Source organism: Diuraphis noxia, unplaced genomic scaffold (assembly GCF_037042655.1).
Source record: "Diuraphis noxia isolate RWA-SAM2 unplaced genomic scaffold, SU_Dnox_SAM2 contig0001, whole genome shotgun sequence".
Classification (NCBI taxonomy): Eukaryota; Metazoa; Arthropoda; class Insecta; order Hemiptera; family Aphididae; genus Diuraphis; species Diuraphis noxia.
The window spans coordinates 45,008,630-45,028,286 of record NW_028301711.1 but is presented as its reverse complement, the minus strand read 5'-3'; the positions used below and the strand labels follow the sequence as shown (position 1 = coordinate 45,028,286).

General features: G+C 28.6%; 1 protein-coding gene across 1 annotated transcript; it reads left to right on the top strand.

The window, feature by feature from the left end:
- The first annotated feature begins 5,247 nt into the window (after positions 1–5,247).
- LOC107166532 (uncharacterized) lies at positions 5,248–18,644 on the top strand. Its single transcript, XM_015515235.2, has 9 exons — positions 5,248–5,419; positions 5,509–5,767; positions 8,967–9,079; positions 14,096–14,194; positions 14,274–14,384; positions 14,446–14,702; positions 14,785–14,973; positions 15,037–15,151; positions 16,235–18,644. Exons 2-9 carry the CDS (start codon positions 5,719–5,721, stop codon positions 17,213–17,215), a joined length of 1,914 nt encoding a protein of 637 aa, XP_015370721.2. The 5' UTR covers positions 5,248–5,419; positions 5,509–5,718; the 3' UTR covers positions 17,216–18,644.
- The last annotated feature ends 1,013 nt before the right edge of the window (positions 18,645–19,657 follow it).

The following is a 19,657-nucleotide window of genomic DNA, read 5'->3' as shown; positions in this document are numbered from 1 at the left end:
AGGTAAGAGGGGGTTTTGGGTGTTCAAACACCCCCCGAAATTAAATAAAACAATCTAACCTAACCAAGAAAACAAAGTTTTATCTCATAATTTTTTTTTATATTTTTAAATTTGTAAATTATATGGACAAAATATTGTATTTATATTATAAATAATAATTATCATTATTATATTATTTAATACATACAAATAAATGATTCTTAATTTTATCATATTAATATAGATTTAGACAAAAAAACCCTCCGAAAATATTTCCTACCTACGCCCATGTATACTATACCCTCGACGTATATATAATATTAGTTTTAAAGTTTTAATACATTGTGTGAACAGGTAAAGATTTTCGACATGTTGTAAATGCCGGTCGGTTATATTCCCCCTTCGTAGACCGAACACTATTTGACTGTTCGTTGCCAGCTGGCATGGAAACATCGCGGTGTGTGAAAGTTCTAAATATGAAGATTGAAGAAGACACGCATTACATTCACACACGACACACTCACACGTTGAGAGAATGTCAGATTGTTACAGCGGAACTAAGTCTTTTCGTTTTGTGATTATTGCCAAACCGTTTGAATAAGGTAAACTGTTACCTAATTATGACTATAGTAATGGTTATTAACTGCAGATAAACACAAACTGTCGGAAAAATCACCTATAATAGGAATTAGTGTCGTCAGTGTCGATCACTATATATATAATGAGCTAACGATAATATTTTAAATAATTTAATTTTTTAAATAGTTACAACCACGAATAATAAATCAACGGATAAATTAAGTCAAATAATTAATAATATTATAATAGTTTTATTAGTTATTACTCTACTATTAATATTTAGTATTTATACTTAACTTATTATATTTTATTTAAAAAGCTGAAGTGAAGTATAAGATCAAATCTATTCATTTAGCAATATTTGTAAGGACTAGTTGATTGTGTTTGTCTAATATTTAGAATATAACTAATATTCTAATTTTTACAATAAAGTATGAGAAACCCAAAGTTTTACTTATTATTGGGCGTACGTTTGAGAAGGAGGTAACAAATATTATCGTCTACCGGCATTTACTGTTTATAGTGTTTGAATCTTCTCAGTTTTCAATACTTTATTCCAACGGTGAAATTAAATTATATTAAATAATGTTTTATCATTGTAAAATAGTCATGTACTGACACGTGTTATTATTATTATTTATATTTTATGATAAACAAGCTACAAGTACAGTTTGATGTTTACTGCTATATTATAATTAAGACAATACTGTCGTTTAGGTGAATACACTCGTCCGTTCTGTAAATTTTAATATATATGAATTTTAATTAATAAATTCAAGTTTGTTGAAATACAAAAAAATACAAAATCATGTTTTAAACATACAAACCAGGATGATAATAACGCATACCTTGAACTGCACTCGAAGTTATCTTACTACCTATCTATAAAGACTATGTTACAGTATAATGTACTTACACTATATATACAGTATACACACATACATCCTATTATAAATATGTATATTCTCAGGGGCCATTGGCTCGCCACCACTCACCAGTGCACTTAAAGCAGTTACTACAGACTATCTATACGTCATATAATGTTATGTTATAATGTATAGTCAAACTACGTTACTATAACTAGTGACTTATGCATTCATCGGTTGACAAATAAACCAAGATCTTAAACCAGATAATATAAAATAAGTATAACAAAACATAACAAAAGCATATATATACGGAATGGTTCTGGGCTAAAAAAAAATCCATAGAACTCTTAAAAAACTCAGATTAATTAAATTCTCAAAAAACGTGAATATTAATATAATCTGATAGTCATGTTGTAAGTTTAACACAGTTGAATGGTGTAAAAATAAAATATAATAGTATTAGTTCCCGTATTACCTGAAATGTTTAAAAAAAAATTATATTTGATGATTTTTTTCAAATTCAGTCATCAATAATAGTTGAATAATGTAGTTTCAAAATATTTCTGTTGTTAATTTTCTGTTGTTAATTAAACGAGCAATGAGTTATTGGGAAAAAGGATATATGAGAAAAAGAAATAGTTTTATTTTAATATTATATGTCAGTGGTTTGTGGATAAGTAGCCAACTGACTACTGAGATAAAAATTAATAATTAGTTTCTAAATCTTTAATTACAATAATTAAATGCAATAATTTTTATATTTCAATGATGTGTCAGTCAACTCAATCGTATACGGTACATGCAGTAGATACTTCATATTATTGATTATTATTTATCAATATTAAGGTTTATCTTTATTGATTTATGATAAATTAAATAGTTTAATTATTTTTCCTGAAAACCTTAAATTGAGAAATCAATAAATAATAATTCTATATTTACGGAATGAATAAATGTACGGAATGAATAAATTCCAATTAGAAATATAGAGACTATGTAAAGCTTGTTATTTTTAAAACAGCATAATAAATAATACGCCATTTATTAACATACCGTGAAATGGGGTAACTAAGGACAGAATTTACTATTTTTTTTTTTTTTTGAATATTTCTAAAAATAATAAATCTAAAATTAAAATTAAATTAAACTCCTAAAAATTACATAGTTATATTTGTACTTTCATTTAAAATTTAAAATTGTCCGGAATTAACCCGGGTAACTGTATGGGGTTAATTGGACACCCATAAACATTCGTAGAAAAACGATGTTTTAATTTGTATGGTTAATTCTGGACTACATATTTGTGTGAAACCTCTGAAACCCATATTAAAAATATAAATTAACAAAATAAATTCTAATTAATATCAAATATTTATTACCTAATAATAAATACGTTTATTAATTCCAATCTTTAAAATTTAGTAATACTTAACGTAAAATTAGTATTTATTATTGCGTACTAAATCAATGGCGTCCGCAGTTAAAACAAAACACTGTTTTTTTTTTAATTTATCAATACTACTTTCTAGATTTTTTTAAAATATTAACTACGTGGTTAATGTTTACTGTTTAGTGTTTATACTCATTAGTCATTTATAACTATAGTGTACAAAATCACAAATTTTTAAGCTCAAAGAACAAATTAACATTTATTACAGTATTACCTATATATAGACGTTAAAATATTGGTTAGGCTGTGTAACGTATAATAAATGTCAAAATGTTAACATTTAAGAGGACACTACACAGCCTACACATAAATTTGTCATACTATAGTGTAGTATACTAGTATAGTCCATAACATGGAAAATTGTAGGCTCAGCAGATCACGTTCAACTCCGTTAGTTTAAAAATCAGAGTGAATTTATCTCTTCAATTTATGAGCATCTCATAGGATTTTTATATTTTAATTCTAAAGTGAGTTTTTAAATTGTAAATTATTTGTACATATTAAAATACTCGTAACTCACTTTTAAATTAAAATATAATGAGAAACCTATGTGATGCCCTTGATAGTCTTAATTTAAAGTTAAAATTTTATAAGAGGTCAATTCACTCCAATTTTTAAAATAACGGAGATAAACGTGAAACGTGATCTTCTGAGCATACAATTTGTAATGTTAAGACGGAGACAACTGTAATAAATGTCTGTGTAGTCGTGTAGCCATCTTCTTTATAGATAAAGGTATGCAGGTTTATATCTGCATGAGTTTATTGGATTTACTTGTTTAAGTAGTTCAGAACAATCAATCATATTACGCAATAGTTTTAAAAAGAATCTTTAATTTAACGTGTTCATATCTAATTTATTTTTTAAAGATTTTTAACATGTTTCAAAAGATCAAAAGTATTTAAAAAAATATGGTATCTTTAATGTAGGTGGTAATTATTATCGCATCGAATTTCGATCTTATATTAATAACTATAAATTAATTAATAATAAATAAATAAATAATTCATTTTATTATTAAATTAGGTATATATTGTATAGGTACCTCAGTACCAGGATAATTACTATAAATAAAAAAAAGCCGCGGCGGGACGCCTGGTACTTGGAAGATATTGAACTTCGAAATGTAGAAAATTATTCTTTATTTTAAAGGCGTATTAGATGTTATGTACGTCGTGCGTGTGGCTACACGAGCTCGCTCGTTTTGTGTGCTTTTCGCGCGTGCGTTCGTTAGTGCTTTGCAAGCTTCGCCACGTCGATAAGGCGACTAGGCTACAAAATGGTATTCTTCTTTATGGTTTCACCCCCGCCGCATATAAACATACGAAAAATATATCGATTATCGAAGCATTCAGAGCCAATATTTTATTATTTAAACTACATTGTACGTATTGCGTATCGCGGACCAGTGACTATAGTGCGCAGAAAATAATTATAATCTCACAAACATGCTGATACTGCGCGGCGTTGTCTTCGAAAAATTAAATATTGCCATTTGCCACACGTTTGAAGGTTTAGCACATCTTATACCCGTTAAATGTAACCTATACAGCTATGCGTATTTTCAGTAGTAATTTGGGCGGATTTTACTTGATATAAATAGACCGTTCTAAAATTGTATACGAATAAAATAATTATTTTATTTTCCGTAACCAATGGTAGCCTTTGATAATCAACAAAATATTATTATTTCGTGAGCCAACAAATTCATGTGTGAGCCTGTCTTCGAAATGCAAAATAAAAAAAAGAGGACTATTATAGGTACACATGAGATATCAAGTATAGGATATTGCCTATTCACCAAATTTCAGAACCTTGAGCGCCAATTACCGAGTGCTAATAGTGCTATATAATTGGCAGTTGACTGTAGGTCGCATACACCCACAATTCACTAACTCTCTGTTTTATTATTATACATGGATAATCAATATAATATGTATAATAGAATATTTATAAATATAAGAGCTAATTAATATTTATATATATATATATATATATAATATATTGATTTACAATCAAATAATTATTTAATTTTTTTTTTTTTGTAAGGAGAACCCGCGGCAACATAAGCCATTGGGTGGGTATTTAATTTTTATAATAACGACAAAAATTAAAGATAATATCGCGATGAAAAATTTAGTGATAATAATAATAATAATAATAATAATAATAATATAATGATAATAATATAACTGTGTTTGTGTGATATTACAGCAGCTGTCGCGTAGCGGCCTCGGAAAGCCGTTATGTTAATATGCTAAAGGTGTAGCGGCAGGGGGGGGATGTGAGGCGGTGAGTCGTGTGGAGAACGTTGTGCGCATGTACGGCTTTATGTGTGCGCATGTGCGTTTTGTGGAGCGAGTGTCGCAGTATACGTTCGTCGTTCAAACTTCTGAGCTCTCATTCGCTCTTCGATCGCAATCCGCGATTAGCGCAGTTAAGCGCTGAGCAGCAAGTTGCAGCTGAAATAGTGAAATATTGGGCTGTAGTGCACGCGTCACGGTCCCGTCGACGTCGACGATGTTGATGACAAAATATGATAGTAATATTTATGATAATAATAATTATAATTATAACAATAATATTCTACAATAATATATTATTATTTTGATTTCGTCGCGGCGACTACAGTCGACGAATAGTGCTTGTATGCGCTCCGAGTCTGGCAGGCGGCCCATCCGTCCATCGTTAGAGGCCAACAGCTGTTCGCCGTCGTCTCCGGTGCAAGTACGACGCTCGTCATTCGCACTTGTCCAATAGTCCATGATCAGTTTATTATCTCTGCCGCTGGCCGCTGGAACGCAGTAAAAGCTCGTATCGACAGCGACAGCAAACGACGACATGAGTGTCGAAAATCACAACAACCAACGGCCCTCGGCTGATCAAACAGGTAAACTCTAAACCCAATCCTTTCGTCCCTTTGACACATATACAGTCCGCTTGACAGATTCGTGCTTACTTCACTCCCGTCCGTAAAAATCAAAGTAATTGGAATATGTCGTCCAGGAGAACCCAGCTTGGAATAAGCCTCCTGGTTAGACTGTGGTGACGCGCCAGTCTCGACAATGGGTATACGCTATGACATTTGCTATTATTTTGGTACGGTTTACAATAGATAAATCATGTACAATTTAGAGCTTTATCAACTACCTAAGAATCTGTTATTACATATTTTATTACAAAAAAAGAGTAGGCATTAATTTTTCATATATTCCAAATGTTATTAAAAAATTTGAATTAATCTGTTTGCTTACAAACATTATACCTAACATTTTATTTTATTTTTCTTTCCTTTCCTATTCATGTCAAATACACTGTGAAGTCTAATAAAAATGTAATAGAAAATTAAGTATTGAGTTACAGTCTAAGCATAGTTTATAAACATAATTATTGAAAATATTGGTTAACAGAATTTGAACTGTACAAAATAATAAAATTTGATCATATATTAATATTTGTTTAACAAACTTTCATTAGTTCTTACTTTTTAATAGGTTCTCATTAATTATATTTGTACAGATACATACTTAAATATTTTATAGTAATTCTTAAACCTTATTATTTATTAATTATTAGCAATTATCATAACAACTTCATTGGTTAAAATTAACCTATTTAATACTATTAAAACTAATAAATAGATGTTGACAAGGTTAGATACCTATTTCAACATTTATTGAATAGTGCACAGTTGGTAACTTATTAACTAGTAAATTATTATAGTAAACATACCAAAATAAATGTTGGTTATACAGTCTAAACCAAATTTGTATATTTTGCAAAAATCCATCTCACCACCTATTCTTTCCTCTGGTATTCTCAACTTAGGTAATAACATTATAATAAAATTAATTTAAATAAATGTGTGTTGAATTTTGTTTGGTTTATATTAAAAGGCTGCTTATATACTTCTGGGTGAAAAATATAATATGGTAATCATCTTTAATCTTTATATAATATAGACACACACAACAACAGACAAGGCTGTATTTGAGAGGAGTTAAATTTCAAGTTTTTAAATTGTATTAAATTATTCAGTATAATAAAGTTTTTTATTTGTTGCTCTGGTTGGAAAATTCTTAAATACAGTCCTGCCATTACAATGACGTTTGCAGGGTTAGGGTTCTAGGGTTCTAACCCTGCCTGAAACTTTTTCCTTCTAAATAAAAATCTTATTAAACAAATTGTTTATCAATATACATAGTAGATTAATTGTTAATCATTTTTAATAATTATAAAATAAATTTTAAAATGGTAATACCATCGATAATCTTTATAGTTTCAATTTCATTTCTGCTTATTAAGAACATTTTTAAACATCTACCCTAATCTTCATAATATCATGTATAATCAATTATAATCATGTGTATTACAACCTGAAGAGGCTCTGTAAACAGTCAGGTTAATTCTATGAGGCTATTTCTATGATTTGCTATAAAAAGGTCCATAAAGTTCTTCAGAAATCAAGATAAATTTGTGAATTGTTTTTTTTTTTTTTTTTTAATCCAGATACAACCTCAAATCTTTATAGTAAAATATGTGTATCTATATATTACATATTTTTTGTAATAGTATTAGAAATAGATTATAAAATTATGAAAAAAATAAATAATTGACTAAAATTGTTTAATATTGCTCTTGGACATCAAAAACCTTAAGTTCCAAAACACTCAAAAAAGTTTATTGTTAGCATAGTGTGTTATGTGTATCTGAAACACATTTGTATCTTGCAAAGGTATGTAAAGAATGCATTGAAATCCAAGTCTTACATTAATAACTAACTGTTATGTTTCTAAATTTCTAATATAGTATATTATGTAGACCACATTTTATATGAGCACGTCATTAAATTAATTAATCTACTTATTACCCTCTGTGTGCAGTATACGGCATAGTCTGGCATCTTCTTTTTTTTTCACCGAACAGAACAAAAATCCTGTAGTTATTATAAAAATTGGATATATCTAGTATTATTTTTGGAGCAAGAACAGATAATAAGTGGAAATTAACATTGATATTACATTGTAAAATTGTGTTTTTATGTGTATCTCTTTAAAATTAAAAAGATAACAGTTTTATTTCACTTGAAAATTGTAATAATTTAATTTGAATCTGTATTTATCATTTTATGAAAATCCTCTTTAAAACCAGAAAAAAAGAATTTAATTTAAACTTTTAAGTAAATTAAATACTGAAATCTAAAATACTTAAATACATTATTACATACACTATTATTTTGAGCTATAAAATAGTCGTGCCTTTTTTTTATTTAGATTTATTTTATAATTTAAAAATAAGTATTATGTTTGTCCTATAAAGTATTAACAAGTGGACTTATATGATTATTGTTCTGAAATGTAATTCAATATCTGTTATTTAAAATATTGAAAAATAAAATGTTCAAAACTTTGGTATGTAACAGAGAGATATAATGATTCTAATTAATGTGTTCTAATACATATTATAAATTATAATATACTATTGAAATCCCTTAAATTTACTTAAAATTTGATCCTAACATTGTTTGAAAACTGACCGGTCCTTTAAATGTTGATAAAACAATTTTTACACTAACCTACCCAGTGCCGTAACTAGCTCTATGTGTGCCCTTGGTAACCAATGTTATAAATTTAAAATGAATTTTTAGTATTTATATATGATATAAAAATTGCGCCCCTAGCGCGATCATTTTAAACTGCGCCCTTGGTCACCGTCCACCTTGCCAATGCCTAGATAGTAGATACGGCACTGAACCTACCCAAGCTGGTTTAACTTAGCAATCTGAGGAGTGTTTTTGATTTTAACTGCCTTAATTTGAGTTACCTATGTCAATTACTAAGGGTCAGGTCAAAATTAAGACAGTTTTTTTCCTTAATTGTCCTTTAATTTGATTATTATAAATGAAAAACTTTGAAATCTTTTTATAGATAATTAAAGCTGAAAAATACTACTAGGATTTTAATTGCATTAAACATATTTTATTCTTAATATTTTATAATTATAATCAAGCATAATAAATGTTTTTATCAATTATATTACTTTAAAATTTGCATTGAAACGTGTAGTTGATTGATTTTTTTTTGTTTTAGGTTCTTCAAGCAAAAATAAAAGGTCAATCCTTTATGATAAAACATTTCTTATTGACATTGTTGACAATATAGTCAGCTCAAAAGTGGAAAAGCTCATTAATGCATATGGAGGAGTAAGTTTATAGATATGCATTTTATTTTATGAAAGGTATGATCTTAGTGCCAAATTTACCAAGTGTATAACACTATGGACTATCAGTGATTTTATTTTTTTAACTTGTTTAAGTAATTATTTCTCCAATTGAGAATTGTAAATATGTGATTTGACAAAAAATACTTATGTTCTGTTTAGGGCTTAAAATTAAATATCTTAAATATATTTTGTAACTTATTTTCTATAATATATAATCAGGCATGTAGTCCTAAAGTTATTTGCGAGTATGCTACATATGTGGCAGCTTTTGTCATCAACCAGGCCCGTAGCCACGGTGGGAAATGGCGTTGCCACCTTAAAAATATTAGACGGACATTGTTTTATATATAACGCCCCCCCCCCTAAAGCTTGCTTTGTCCCAACAGAAAATTTGGTCTGGCTACGGCCTGCATCAACCCCTCCACCACCACCTCCTTTCAATTATATAAATTATTAAATTAATAACATATAATTAGTTATTATTTTATTAAGTTGATTTTAAATTATAATAACTTTAACAATGTAATTACCTAATATTATTATAAAGTATATTTATTTATCTAATACATAATATAATAATACTTCTGTCAGCTAGTTTAAAACAATTTTTGTGTAGTGGGTATACGCATGTTTTTCAGCGCATACTTCTGGTCTCAAGTTTTTTTCTTTAGTATGCTCTCTTTTAAAAATTTGAAAAGTGGGTATGCGCCGCATACTCACGCATACCCTCCACTACATCCCTGTATATAATATATAATGTAATGTATGTGGAGCATGTATGTGAATTACTTATCATATAGTTATATCCAATGTTAAGTATTTTTATATACAGTAATACAATTTTCAATTATTTTTTGAGTGATTAAAATGATTAAAGCAGTGGTTTCCAACCCATGGGCTATTGGCAACATGGTATTGGGTCGTATATATTGCTCGTAGATTTAAGCCAAGGGTTGGCAAATTTTAATTTATGCCAATTAGCATTAATATTGAAATGTTTGTGATTATTTATTTTTTATTTTTTAAAGTTTACCGGCTTCCACTGCTAAGGTTATTAGCCAACATTGTTTTTTAAATAAAAAAACAGATTTGCTATTCAAATATGTATACAATTGAGAAGAAAAGAAAAGATATAAGAAAAAAAATTACATATATACAGTTAAATTATTAATTGTATTTACAAAGTAGATTGGCTGAGTCAGAATTTGTTGATGAGGTTGCATGAACTTGTTATGAACTTGATGATGTTTAGGGTTTGTCCTTCGTTGAGGATTTCTTTGATATTGTGCAGGAAGTTAAGAAACGTGCGTACTGATTCGTATGTGGAGCATTCTTGGAATATGTGTTTTACAATGATGCGAGTTTGACATATTATGTTACATGTGGGTGGCTGATCTTTGCTGATTAGGAGTGTGTGATGAAAGTTTGGCCGATTCTTAAGCCCCGGGATCCCACGACTCGTGTATTTAACGAATACACAACTAATCGATATGTTAGAATAGCCAAAATAAAAAATAAAAACGTGAAACATTCAAGTTGAACATTGAAATGCAAATATAATATTATTTATATGACCGTTAACAGGCTAACAAATCACAAATAATAAATTGTTAATATGACTGATAACTGATAACAAAAAACAACCGAATGCAAATATTTGTCGCGTCGTGGGAATGTACCAACGAAGATCTATTTTGGTAATTAAATTATTTGACTCGTGTCACATTTACCGACAATCCGCGGGAAGGTGGCGAATAACGAATACCGAATATTCGTACAAGTACTCCATTCCCATTATTTGGCGAGTATCCACGAATGCCGAATATTCGTCAAATACACGAGTCGTGGGATCCCAGCTTTATACGTGTGATTGCAATATCTTGACGTCGGCTGAGGTGTGAAAATATCATAGCAGTGGCGTAGTTATGGGGGGATGATGGGGATAGATCCCCCCCCCCCCCAAGAGCCTTTTTTATGTTTAATGCATTGACTTATATACTGATATCCATATTATGTCATAAATTATAATCACGGATATAATCCACTTAACCATCTTATATAGGATCGATTGAATGGATTAACCATTAGCTGTCACAAAAATGTACACATTGACACAGAGGAAATAATTAACGAGTTAGCTAAAAAACCAAGAAAATTGGATCTTATTTTATAAATTATAGTGTTATTCATGTTTTCATTTTTTATTTTGAATTACTATTTTTTTTTTTTAATGTATAGGTATTTAGCACAGTATATTTTTTTTTTAATTTCTATTGCTTATTTAATTTATGGCGGGGAGATACTAAATTGTATACGGTGTACTGGCGGTAATAAATAAGTACCAATTTAACTGTGTTAAAAAAATTAAAAGAACTGTTTTGGGGGGAAGCCCCCCACTTTATGTTGAGTCATTAAATTATATATCCCCCCCCCAGAACAAAATCATAACTACGCCACTGTATCATAAGATGATATTTTGTCGATGATGCTGTTGGGTAGAAAATTAGAGGTAAGGGAGGCTGCTTCGTTACCTTTTATTCCTACATGGGAGGGTACCCACATAAATTCAAAGGTTTTCCGGGTGTTGATTAGTACAGATTGGATAATTTGAGTGATCTCATCCCACTGGTTTTTTAATGCTGTTAGGACGCTGAGGGAATTGCTGATAATGAAAAGGTTATTTGATTGAAGTGAATTTGTTAATTAAATTGCTTCGAGTATTGCGTATTTTTCGGCGGTGAATATGTTTGTTAATGTGGGAAGCTTGTGTTTAATGGTCGTTTGATTAGGAACAACTGCAAAGCCAACACCATTTTCAGACTGAGTCATCCGCGTAGATTTGAATGTGGTTAGGGAAACGAGATTGGATAATTTCGTGAAAGTGATATGTTATAATCTTGTGGCTTATTTCTTGTTTGCTGAGTGTGAGTAAATCTGTTGATAATTTTAGGTTTCATAGCCACGGAGGAGTTTTTTGAAAAAAAAGTTTTCTTGTGATATTATGGTTGATATTTAAGTTTATGTTTTTGAAAAGGGCTATATGGCCTATGTGGTTGGGAGTGGTTTTATTTTCGATACAGTGTAGAAGATTGATCTTTTTGTAATGAGTTGAAGGGGTATTTCTCCTGCGACACATAAAATGCTTTCTGTGGGGCTTGTTCTGAAAGCACCAATTGGGAGACGGATTCCTTCGTGATAAGGTCTAGTGTTTTGCGATGTCTTGGCTTGGTTGTATTATAGATTGGAGATCCGTAATTGATTTGTGAAAGAATTAATGTTTTATATATGTTTATCAAAGACTTTTTATCTGCTCCCCGTGTGTGGTTACCTAGAGTTTTTATAACATTCAATTTAGCTTTGCATGCAACTTTTACATGTTTAAGGTGCGTGATCCAGATTCATTTATTATCGAAAATTAATCCTATTATACGAAGTGAATCATAAAAGTGAATTTGAGTTTTTTTTGTTAAATGCTCTGTAAATCTTAACACCGTCACTTCCAATTAAATTTAGTAAACTTGCTACCTGTACTTTTCCGGTTTTGCCGTTGTTTTCGTTGTTTGCTTCGAAAAATACCATGACTTCCTCTTTGAATAATTTTAAATTTTCAGCGACACTTCCTGTTAGTTTCAACCATTCTGGTTTGTTGAATTCCATGGTTGACGGTTATATGTGGACTATGGACCACTTTACTTCACTTCAATTTTTTATCTTATTTAATCGTAAAAATCACATTAAGTTCACGACTGCGCCATGTTTTATTATGTTCAATATTGTTTACTGAACATAATATTACTTGGAAGCGTAATAATTAATAACGAATTATTATTACATACAAAACTTTATTATTTAACTAACTAATTACTACATAGGTATAAAAGAAAAATCTACTTCACATGGTAATACTGCAGTAGTTAATAAAAAAAAAAAAACAACATAACCTATAAAAACTGTTTATCAGCTTATCACAGTCAATATCAGATATTGAGTTATCACAATACAGTCAGCGTGTGAATGTTCATTGATTTGAGAGTAAAATTTTCTAAGATTTATCTAAATTGAAGAAAAATGATTGGTGAGGAATTCTTGGCAATGAAAAATTCTTCCACTGTTTTTAGGCCCTCTTCGTTGCCATTTTTTTGTCTGTTGGACGAGTTTGATGCGATCGTATTTTGGATTTTTTGGTGAGTTTTTCCTTAATTGGAGTTGTTTAAATTATTCGATGAGGGGGGGGGGCAGGATGACGATTTGGAGAAAGGTCTTTTTATATGTCTCATTTGGAGGAGAGTCTAGGGATACATCAGGGGTGTAATTTGTTAGTGAAGAGGGCTCTGATTCTTTTGACCAGTCCAGAGTAATTTTTTCAAAAAGTTCTAAATCAGGTGTTGAGTGTGGGAGAGTGTATTCTATTTGTACTTCAGTGGTAAATCAGTAGTGTTGATTGCATTAGAATCGGACAAGTGGTCACTTTTAAATTTATCTTCGATATTTTTATTACAGTTAGTTGTTGTGTGACCAACCGATTTACATAACATGTTATTTTGTCATCAGTGAAAAAGATTCTGAATTGATTTTCGTTTACATTAATTAATAATGAGCTGGGAAGCTTAGGGATATCTTCGTGATTTATATAAATTTGGCGGCGAAAACTCATTATATGTTCATAGCTTTCAATTGTATAGAGATACTTGACAGAACTTTGGATAACCCATATATTAAACAAGCCTTTTCAACTAAATTATTTTGAAAATTAGGTATATAATTAAATTGAATGTTGAGTGATTTGAGGCTAAATTTATCCAGTTTTAATCCTGATATTAACTTTCTTGTGGGAGACAAACATTATTAAAAATTACATTGAGTTTTTATATCTTTGACAACTTGTTTTAAGTTAGATACAATAAACTTAATTTCTTTATCAACATTTTTATAAAAACTTATCTTGTTATCTATTTGTGTCTTTATTAATTTTCACATTATACATTTTTTTTAACAGAAATTAATTCAATCGTTAGAAAAGAGTACTGATTATTTAATATCAGATATGATACAAAATGAAGGAGCAAAACATAATACCAGTTCAGAAACTAATAATGTAAGAATATTTTTTGATTCAATTTTATATTATTACAAGGTATAATCCAACTTAACACTTAATTCTATTTAAATTTCAGTGTAGAAAAGATATAGAAGTAAAAAATGGGCAATCTTCTAATCGTAAAAATTCAATTGATCTCATTAATAAAGCAAATATTTTAAACATAAAAATTTTATCCGCCAAGAAGGTTAGTAATGTAATATAATTTACAAATATCAATTTATAATCACATTTTTTTATAAATTAAGTTTCAACATTGGCTCAAGTCTTTATTGAAAAAACGCCGTACCGACAAAAAACCTACAGATCAAGTTGCAAGTGTACTAAGAGGAAAAGTTAGTTTAAAAATAGAATCAATGGATCAAACACAACGTCCTGTATTTGAATATATACCTAAGTGGCCAGATTTAGGTGATGCATTGTGTAAAAAAAAACCAAAACATTCAGCTGAACATAAATATAATGGAGATAAAAGTGGTGATGATTACTCTTCGGATCAATACAGGTGAATAAATAATGTTTTCTCGTCTTCTTAATTTATGTGTTGACTATTGGTTATTGTGCAACCATTAATAATTATACTATAGTACCTCAGAAATCGGTGGAATGTGTGAACTATGTGACATGCCATTTATGAATTATAAGGAGCATATAAATACAAAAAAACATATGAGAGAAAGCCAAGATGAACACAGATTTCATGAATTAGATGAATTAATTAATGAGAGGCCTTTAAATGTTATATTTAACCAATTTATACCCGATAAGTCTGATAAGTAAGTTACAATAATGCTATATTAAAATTTAACATAATTTAATAATATTTTTCATTTTCTCAGGAAAATTATCAAAGATCAAAACTCTACTCAAGAAACACCTAATCTTAAAAACTGCATAGAAGATACAGTCATAATTATTGATTCCGATTCTGATGGTGCTGAACAAATAAATGTGGTAAGTTTATCATTTTAAATAAATCTAATTTTTAAAAAGAAAAACAAAAAAAAAATGTTCAGTTTATCTACTTAAATATTTAAAATGTTGAGGGTGATAAATTGCTGATAATTTATTTATTTCTATAATATTTTGTATTTGTATTTTTTTTTTCATCATTTCTCAATAATTAGATAATTTAACACAACATATATTTTTTATTAATTTACTAAAATACGTGTAATATTTAATGTTTTGTGGATACAGTATGTTGTTTATAGTTCATTATATGTGGGTTAAGTCACTAAGTCTTAATACTTTAATTATAGTTTACTAGTATAGTATATCAGAATAACAGGCATTTTGCTCAGGACTTGTTGAATAGAATCAATAGATATATTGCTGATGGATCTAGTTAATGATAAATGCTCACTGCAAACAAGTTCTCAGAGAGCCCCATAGAAAGGATATATTGAATAGTGATTGACTTGGTTTTGAAAAATAATAAAAGTTAGGAAAGCTCACTCTGTAGTGAGCTAAATACCCAATTTCTAACATATTTTGCTAAAACTCAATAAACTATGGATAATAAATTAACTTAATAAACATATCAATAATATAAACAATAAATTATAACTGTTATACTCTATGTCTTAATTCCAAAAGGGAATAATCACTTTTATACCTATAACTAACAGTTACAGCAGTGCCGAGACCAAATTTTCTTTACCTTGCTAGCCAATGTTTACATGACATACACCATTTATATTAAAATTGACATCAGACGACCCATTAATACAAGTCATTGGTAGGAAATGCAACAAATGTAGGTTCGCCAAACTGATTAGTTACTTTTGAAATAGAATATAATATATACTGGTAACTAAAAGACAAATAAAACTCGAATATAAGGTGTTCTAAATTTACGTTTAAAACTTGAAATACACATTACATCGTGATTTTAGTTCTTTTACAAAGAATTTTGATGTAGGCTTTTCTGTATAGCATTGTATATATGTTTAAGTTACCTAGAAAGTGGTAGGTAATATTTCTTCACATTAAAATAACAATTATAATGTTAACATAATTTTATATTTTTTCCAGCCTTGTTTGGATGCTGGTAAAGCTCCAAGAGATTTTAAAGAACAAGCATCAGAAAGTTTAAAGAGAAAATTCCAATATTCAGATAACAATATTTCTTTTGTACCTCAAAAGAGACCTAGTAAGTTGTATTATTCACCAATACATGATGAAAATAATTTTCATAAAAAAACCAAACGGAAACACAAAACGCATCAAAAGTCATTGTCTAAGGATATATATAAAGTGGAAGTTGTAAACAGCCATTTATCAAATTCAAATAATAATCCAAATAATGATAGAATTGTGTCTGATCAACCACCAGTTATAATACGTTTCAAGAGAGTACAAAATTCAAAAAACAAGTTTTCTCCAAGTGATGTTGAAAGTGTTAAAACAATATCATCATCTTCATCATCGTCGTCATCTTCATCATCGTCGTCATCTTCATCGTCATCATCGTCATCATCATCGTCATCATCATCATCTGATGATGATGATGATGATGATATTAATGTAAAAAAAATCCCGGAGGACACTATACCAGTTCATAGATATATACGTGTAGTCAGAAAACCAAGTTTTAGTAATGAAACTGAAGTTACGCCTTCAAAAAGCTTCACAGAAAGTCAAATATTTACATTTGAACATCCTGAGTTACGTCGAAATATCTATACAAATTTTTCTTACTGTCCTACATACACATGTATCCCCGACACTAAGTCTAGTATTGAATACATTCAGGAGAAGATAGACAATTTAGGCAATCCTAGCTTAAAATGTACATTGTCATTTAAAGATTCTTTAAAATTCATGTCTAATATGAAACCTAAACAAATTGGAGAATGGTTTTATAATGTTCCCAAAAAAATTCAAGATAAATTATCATTCAATTCTTCATCATTAGTTCCACTTACAGAGTTGTCAAAAATTAAGTCTTTTGTAGTCCCTAAAAGAAATTTAAACAAAAGTTCAACATCCTCCAGTTCTATTGAAATATTGTAATTTTAGTTAATTTATGTTCCAAATGGTTTTGTGTCCTATCTGAGATCTCTTAATGTTATTTTCTTTAGGGATTATTTTTATTTTTATGTTGAATTAATTTTTTTATTTGATGATGTATGTGCCCCCTACTTATAGGTAAAATAAGACATTTAATTTATGCCTACTCAAAGTTATATCCAAAGATGTTTAAATTTTATTCATTTAATTCACACCAAATACTATCTAAAAATATTAATCAATTCAAAAAAAAAATGGATCTGTGCTTGATAATTATTACTTTAAATATTGTTTTAAATTAGTTTAAAAGTTTATGTTTTGTGGCCTAAAACCACTAATTTGTTTTAAAATTTTTTATTTTATTTCAAAGTTATGTTTATGTTAATATATGTTTATTTATTAATGTAACCATTTTATTTTATTATTTGTTTATTATTATGTTGTTCAATCAGTGCCTTGTTGAAAATTATAGTCCAAACTTTTATAAAACTTTTGTTTATGAATCCATTCAAACGGTACCTTTTATAAATCAACAAATGATACTAGGAAATTCATGTTATTAGTATTTAAACATAATATTATTATTGGGAATAGTATTCTAGTATAAAACTGTTAAAAATATGCATAATTTATTATGTATCTATACATTTAATGGCTTTCTTTTAAGTATAGCAATTATAGGTAAATTATGCATATATTTAAACGTAAAATCAAAATGATTTATCAACAAGTCATTGTTTGTTCAATTGTTTTTGAATAAGATTAAGTAAAAATATTAATATTAATCCACAAGTGTTACAGTATTAAGGATAGTCTGTTGTTAATTTTTTTTGTCAGTTATATTTTATTGTTGTGTTATGATTTAATTCATTTTTACTAGATATATTATTTACTTATAATGTTATATAATATTTATTTCTTAGTTTTCTGAATATTTTATATCTATTTCTAATGATATTTTATTGCTATATTTTTATAAATGGTCTAAGAACTGTTTTTGTTAACCGAATTTAAACATGCTTATAACTATATATGTCAGTATTGATCGTGATTAGACTGACTAAGAGGAAAAAATATTGTTATGGTTATATTATACATCCGTCATTGTGTAAAAAGTAAGAATACTTGACTAAGTATTTGATTAGTTTTTTTAAATATCTGAATACAAGAAAAAATTAATAATAAATAAAGTTAAAATAAATGTATAAATTTTACTAAGTCACTTTTTTTTATGATGGCAACAAACTATTTAATATACTACTTTATATTTGTAATGTTTTTGCTATATTAAATGTTTTTAAAGCGAATGTTTAAAAATTTTCTTTTTCATTTTTATCGTTATTTTGTGTTTAGACTTGAGTGAATTTATATATTATATTTTGTTAACTATGAGTTGTGAATTTTGTTTTAAATATATATGTGTGTGTCTTCATTTCAACTTGATGCTCTTAATTACCCATTAATGTATTATGTTATACTAATCAGCAAGACTGAGAAAGTTCACAATGTGTTTTTTAATTTGTTAAATTAAACTAGAAAAAATGTTGGTTAAATTTAAAGGTAAAAGTTACATGTTAACTAGGATATAAGAGTAATTTACTCAGATAAATATTGAAATTGTGTACTTCCACTCAAAAGTATGTTTGTTCTCGTCTATAAATCTTTTAAATTCAGTTTTTGAATAATTTTCTAATATAGTACAATATATTAAGTTAAAATGAAAAATCATTACCATTCTCAACATTTTTATCTTTAAAATAGGTTGACTGAAAATATTTGCATGATATTTTATTCCCACAATGATCAATTATTACTTAATTTATAATATTCCAATCACCATTACTAATTTTTTATTGTAATTCGGTTATACTTCGCACAATCACACATGCCACATTAACTATAAAGGTGGGTATACACTGGAGCGTTTGGGTGTAATGTAACAGAGTTCATGCTTGCCTGAATGTTACAATGTTACACGATTGTTACACGATCAGTGTATATGATAGAGTCGAGCGCTACTGTGTATTTGGTTGTTCGCCGGTCTATCCATCAGTTATTCAGTATTTACAGTTTGTTCTCGAGTTAGTTCACATCGTGTGCAATGTCTTCTGATAGAAATTTACAAGTCGCTAGCACATCATTTATTTTAATTCATTCTATTTTAAAAAAACCAAAAAATAAAAGTGAAAGAAGGTGGTGGCAAACAAATTTAATGAAGTCTAGGGACATATGTAGTGGATCAGATTTATTAAATTGTCTTCAGAAACAGGAAATAAGTGGACTGGACAGTACAGAAACTTCATTAGAATGTCATCAATTGATTTTGAATATCTAATAAATTTGATCGGTGAAAAATCCCCAAAAAAAATACAAATTTCCGAAAAGCCATTCCTGTAAAAGAAAGATTAGCTGTTACATTGCGATTTTTGGCAACTGGTGATTTCT